This window comes from Anabas testudineus, chromosome 7 (assembly GCF_900324465.2).
Source record: "Anabas testudineus chromosome 7, fAnaTes1.2, whole genome shotgun sequence".
Lineage (NCBI taxonomy): Eukaryota > Metazoa > Chordata > Actinopteri > Anabantiformes > Anabantidae > Anabas > Anabas testudineus.
In genome coordinates, this window is record NC_046616.1 from 17,094,198 (window position 1) to 17,100,497 (window position 6,300).

At 44.5% G+C, this 6,300-nt stretch overlaps 1 protein-coding gene across 1 annotated transcript; it reads right to left on the reverse strand.

Annotated features, from left to right (window-relative positions):
• Positions 1 to 16: 16 nt before the first annotated feature.
• On the reverse strand, positions 17 to 4,578 carry LOC113167854. The gene is made up of 5 exons (XM_026368753.1): positions 4,055 to 4,578; positions 2,315 to 2,509; positions 1,304 to 1,451; positions 852 to 1,016; positions 17 to 740 (listed from the first exon to the last, which is right to left on the reverse strand). The coding sequence occupies exons 1-5, from the start codon at positions 4,137 to 4,139 to the stop codon at positions 404 to 406; spliced, it is 930 nt and encodes a 309-aa protein (XP_026224538.1). The 5' UTR covers positions 4,140 to 4,578; the 3' UTR covers positions 17 to 403.
• Between the last annotated feature and the right edge of the window lie 1,722 nt (positions 4,579 to 6,300).

The window sequence follows — 6,300 nt, forward strand, 5'->3', positions numbered from 1 at the left end:
ACAATCCAGTCTCACGCGTTGTCAACAGCAGTGTTTCATTTATTTACACTGTTTAAAAGTTATATTTACATACACGTCAGTGCTTGACACCTGCTTCTCACATTCCACAAACTGGACCTCAGTGCAACCATTTAATTTATATTCAATCAAACACAATCACAGTCCATCAAACTTCCTGTTCTGATGTGCAATGAGTGCCCTTTTCCGACAGGGGGCAGTGCACCATTACATTTCACAAAAGGCACGTAAAGTCTGTCCCATCAGTCTGACTTCAGAGTGCAGGGAGGCCCAGGAAGGGCAAGGTCCTCCACCACATAGTCCACATTGATAGAGTTGACACTGTTGTACATATTTAGTCAGCAAACAAGTTCTGATGGTAATCACCTCCCTGTGTAATGTGTCCTCACACTGATATAATCCGTATGGAAAACTCTTTGGCAGGGTTAACGTTCCTCCTGCTGGACTCGTCTGTCGTCGACGGGTTCACGCCTGACAAATGCCTCTGCTGTTCTCCATACTGCCACACGTCAGGTCCCACTGCAGATGTCTGGACGAGGTCCGGGCTTGTAGTTTGACAGGAGAATGGATGAAGTCCTCCGTACTGAGGTGGACCAGACATCGCTACAGATCCTGGGTTTTGGGGTAAAAGAGGCTGCTCATAATCGTGGCCGGGGAGAGCAGCAAAGGAAGAAGTGGCGCTATTTGTGCAGGCAGGAGCGTACACATACTCCTGGTGACATCTGTGGAGGAGAAAGACAGGACCTCGTCTCTTTATTCTGTGGGCCGGCATGTCTACAGGGGTGTTCTGAATTCAACAATTGCATTCAAGCTGAAGTCAGCTCATGTCTCACCTGCAGGCTCGCATGCTGTCACACATGGCGGGGTTGTGGACGTCCCACAGAGAGGCCGTCTTATCCCGGGTGTTGTTGTTGTTGTTCCTGCCTTTGTGGTTGTAGTAAGACCTGTTGCCCTCCTGATGCTGGGCCTGCTCCTCCCTTTGCCACGCATCCGGCTCACTGTTGAAAAGTAGTTCAGTTTGTGAGTGCATGGTAGGACACTGACAGATTTCTCCATTTAAGCAAGGTTTGAATTTCTTTTTGAGGTAGTTGGACTTGTTACTTCTACTTCACTCCATTTCACAGCGGAGTATTGTAGTTTTCATTGCACTATATAGCATTCACAGCTACAGCCATTCGTTTTTGCACCTTGAGCTTAACTGCTGCTTATTTATGATGCACCATTGTTACCAGTCTAACAACATAACATTTAAATACTCTTCCATCAGTGTTTGCCTCTCACTCACCTCTCCTGCTTTTGCCTTTCCTCCTCTTTGATGCAGTCGAGCAAACAGCAGGTAATGAAGGCCATGGACATGAGGAAGATTATGGCTAAGCTTACAATGGATGCCAACACGGCCACACGGAAACCATAGTCCTCAAAGGGAGACAAGGCTGGAGTCAGAGAGAGGGAGAGAGAGACGATGATGTGTAACTGCTTTGATGACTTCATATCCATGTAATTCACACAGCGGGTTAGACAACTCCATTCATCATGCTGCATGTTTGTTTTACAATTCTTTACTCGACTCAAACACCAACACAAAACACTATCACTTTGCTCGGGGGGTTTACAGATAAAGTCAGTTACATAGACTGCTCGAATAGATCACAAGGCCGTCATTACCCTGTAACCAATGGAGGCTGGCAAAAATAAAAAGTCATTTTGCAGCAAAGTGTGCTTGCCAGCTTACCATGGAAAGAACAATAAAACATAAATTCCATTTTTAATTTCTCTCAGTTTCACATCAGACAGTTTATTTTCTCCCATGGTGATTGATTCGGAAATATAATTAAGATCCTGCTCTCACTTTTTCCATGACTCACCAAAGGAATGACTAAATGTGCACCTGCTTGAAATGATCCCCTTCTACCAGCATTAGCATTAATATACCCCTTTAATGAGCTTTCTCCCCAAGCAACAAGCTATTTTCTCTCAAATGTGCACATAAATTAGAGCATTAATTGTTTTAAGCCAAATACTACCTTTGTGTAATATGGCCCAGTAGCCACCGAGCTTTTCACATAATGTCTAATATAAATTCCATCTCTTCAGAATAATCAGCAGACAGACAGTTCGGGTGTTGTTTTGCAGCCTCTGCAGTTCTTCCAGTAACATTTAATCTCCACACAAACACAAGTTTAGTTATAAAGTGAATAAAAAATGAGATTCATAAGGTGACATGTGCCTGCACAACTATTCTTTCTGTATAAACTGTCATCTCAAGGTCTCAGTTCCTATTTTCGTTTCTACTCACGTTTACAGTAAGTCTCCCCCACCCAGTAGGTGCTGTTGGTGGCCATGACACATTTCAGCTCGCTTCCTACTAATTTGTGTTTGGCTGGGCACTGCAAGGAAATAATTGTGCCCACGTTGGTGCCATTGCCCTGGATGATCTTCTGGGTGCCCAGGGCTGGCAGCGGCACAGGTTTGCACTGAGCCTGGGACTGACCTAGAGATAGAAGAAAGAAATGATGGTGATAAATCAGAAAACGAAAGTATGCATTAATGGCTGAACATCTTCTTTGAAAAAAACAGAACGAGAGAGCTCAGAATCGAAAGGTAGCAACAAATCAGGTGGAATCATATGAAAAACACAGAAGGATGAAGCTCTGCAGACGGGATTCAGAGCGGGATGGGACAATGCATAACACTACAAAAACACTGCCTCCCTTTCTATAACAGCCTGATACCGTGCTGCATCAAATTTTAACAGTATCTAGCAGGAAATGTGATGAATCACTAAACAAAAGGGGCAGTGAGGCCGGTGGAAACACACAGGTCACTTGGAGACACACTAAACAACTGGTTATCTCACAGCGCCGCACAGTGCTCAGCATATCAGAACAGGGCCAGCAGTCTGGCACGATTAACCCACAACACGGGAGCATCCCTTCAACATGATACAAGCTGTTGGAATGGAAATAAACACAATGATGTCAATTCAGCTGCTTCCATCAGAGCTAGGAAGGATAACGAGATGAGGTCCAGGAAAAAGTCTAAGACAGCTTGTTTACAGAGGGAAACCTGCTTCTGGTGTGTGTGTGTGTGTGTGTGTGTGTGTGTGTGTGTGTGACAGAAGAGACATTCTGCAGTGCTTCTCTTTAAAACTGCAAATAAAGAAAAGGAACCAAGAATGTGAGAAGCTGTGCAGCTGTCTGAGAAATAAAAATGCACAGTTATCACCATGAAGTGTAGTAAAATGACACCACAGGTTTGTGGTTTGCATTGACAGGAAGACAGACGACAGGAAGACGTTTTCTTTCTTTACAGTAGGAACTTCTGATGCAATATTACCACGGTGGACTAGACTCAGTTGGGATAAATACTTCAGATAAATACTTCCCTTAGTCCTATTAGCACTAGCTCACCATATTCAAGTTTATGTAACACAAGGACGCAGCGAGCTTCCGATGAGCAGAGAGCATCACTTTCATGTAATGTGTGCGTGTGTGTGTGTGTGTGTGCTGTGCCCAACATCTGTTCAAGGAGTGTGTCACGTTAAAACGACCACTGTCACCTCCCTTTTCACTTCCTCTTTCCTTTCTCTGTTTTTAAAATCAGTCCAGACATCTGTAGCAGAGGACAAAATGTGGCCAACGTGATCGCTCTTGGATGACGCCGATTAATGCGATTTCTATTTCTCAGAAATTCAGTCAGGAGACAATCTGCACACGCACCACGTCAGACACCCTACCCTGCCCGTTAATCCAATAACAATTATTAAGAAACTGCTATCACAGCAACACAGCTTGTTGCGCAAGAGGGTATAACCTACACGTCTACCTGTCACATTGAAAATGTTGTGGTTAACTAGTCAGTGTTGAAGTCAAACAACTTGTTGATGACCTTCTCGCAAAATATATGTATGCAAATTCATCACAGGGCTTCATTTATGCTAAGAACAGAACTGAGAGAAGTGAAAAGTGTAACAGAAGATTTCGTCCCACACACTAATCTTCACTCTCATATCGATTTGCTATTGGAGCTGTCTTACCTGACTTCTTCCGCTCATGGCCGGCATCTTTCTTTGAGATATCAGTCCTGGACACATCTGCTATTGAAGCTGTTGCCGCCGGCATGGTGGTGACGGACAGATACCCCCCAGGTCCGCTTTGGCTGTGCGTAAAGACTGCGCAGCGGCGCTCCTCTGTGTCCGCTTCAGGGTAAACGACTCGCGTTTCTGTGCGTGAGCTGCTCCGTGCGATGTTATTCTCCTAACTACCTATTAGAGTGTCATCCACAGTTCAGCGCCGTCTCTCATAGAGCCTCTTTTACTTATTCCAGTGCCCGGTTTGGACAGCGCGCCCTGGCTCCATTCGCGTACGCGGAAGAGCGCTCGACAAAAAAAGACAAGTGATCGGTCGAGACTTTGTTGCCCAAAGCAAACATGCCTTTGTGGTTTTCACCAAGTCACTTCAAGTTGTGCATCAGACCTGCGCTTTTGAGAGCAGCGCACTGACGACTTATCAGCAGCAGCACCCTAGTTGTAGGCAGGATGTTGCGCCGCTGTTCAGTTTGAGCCTCTCAGGATGTGATGCTTCAGGATTCAAAATATGCAAAACACACCAGTGACGTAAAGCTTATCTTTAAGGAATCTGAGGCCAGATGAGATGTATGGCTTTGTTTGCCACTGTAGGATACAGCTTACAGTTCCTACGCCCACATTTCCACAGTTAGTGTGTGCACACTCCAATCACGTTTACAGACAAAAGGTTGTGTTAAAGTTAAAGAGTTAACTGAGAGTATGCTGGTGGGTGTCAACAGCAGAATAACACCAAATAGAAAGGGAATACAGTTTAAGAAGAAGTGAAAAGGGGGATTGTGAGGAAAGTGACTACAGATAGAGATGGAGCTTTGTGTTAAGAGCAGTTGCATCAAACATCAACACTCCTCTTAGTCTGTACATTGACTTTGCCTCATTCTCATTGTTACTCAATGCTCCAAAGTCAGACAGAATTTCCTCTTTCCTGTCTGTCATGCAGTGTTAGGCTTGTGGTCAAACTGATACCCTGGAGGATATGAACATCAGCGTATTCACAGCAAGACTGATAAGAAAGCTCCAACTGCTGTGTCATCTTAAAAAGGAGTAGCCGTTAATAGGTGTTACATGAAAATGTAATGATGACAAATGAAACAGAATAAAAACACGACGCAGGTTCCTGTTTTCAGGTTTCATTGACGTCAGAAAGTAGAACTTTTTTCTTGTTTAAACTACACACCGATGGTCTAATGTCACGCAAAGACTGTTTCTGCTGTGGTTGATTATTGTCTCCACCGGTGTGAATTTTAAAAATCCCAGTGAAGTAAAACCACTGACTGTTCATCTCTCCCTTAAACAAAATGCTGAGCGTTCATGAGTTTTTCAGAATATGTTGTATCACCTTTACAGAGAGATCAATACTTAGAGATAGAGAATGAGCCGCAGTGGATGAGGACACATTTCAAAATTAGTTGGGTTAAAGTGTTTGGGTTTTCTTCTGATTTCGACAAGGTTGCTACAGCAACAGTTAATGTGCTCTGTGATAGTCTCAGCAGGCACCACTTAGGCCCTCTGTGCCTGCCACTATTCTGAGCCTGGGCCCGTGTGCTCCATACGCTGTGCAAACAGACAAGCAGGAGTCCTGAAGCTTGGGACAGTCATTAATTCCCCTGTTCTACTAAATGAGGCGGCATATTGAGTATTTTACGTGGTATTTTACATTTTAAGTGGAAACATCAACAAAATAATGTATCAAGTCAGAAAGTGGACCGCAGAAACGGTGAAGGTCAAAAAAGACAAAGAGCAAAAGCAGAAATACAGGAGAAAAATTCACTTGGCCAAAAGGAAAACACTCTCCGACTGTTGCTATTTCATTATTAATCTGCTCTGACAAGAGAAACAGAGAAAGGTGAGGAAGGTGACACTGGTCAGCTCCGTGTGTCCGCCCTGCCCCTGACACAGTAGCTGTGCTGAGGGGGAGCCACTCCATCACACAGGTAATTAAGTAGAGCAGGAGGGGCACTGTCTCACCCTGCCGACGACCTAATCAACACTGCTGCTCGGACCATGCCACATATGGCTGCAGGTCTGCGCGGAGGAGACTGAAGTCGCCCTCTGTGGATTGTCCTTGGTTAGTTTTGAGAAGTGATAAAACAAATACCCAGTGAGATATTAGTGTTATTTGCTCCACTATACAGCACCAGCCATGTAATTAAGGCTTCTTCTCCTCAGGTGATGACGGACTAGAGAGACATTTCTGA

What these genes read in the sequence shown, in the direction of transcription:
- LOC113167854 (XM_026368753.1), bottom strand. Translation starts at nt 4,139, where the DNA reads ATGCCGGCGGCAACAGCTTCAATAGCAGATGTGTCCAGGACTGATATC. An exon ending in CCATGAGCGGAAGAAGTCAG is followed by an intron (nt 2,510 to 4,054) that starts GTAAGACAGCTC and finishes TTCTATCTCTAG; the next exon opens with GTCAGTCCCAGGCTCAGTGC. An exon ending in GACAGCATGCGAGCCTGCAG is followed by an intron (nt 741 to 851) that starts GTGAGACATGAG and finishes TCTCCTCCACAG; the next exon opens with ATGTCACCAGGAGTATGTGT.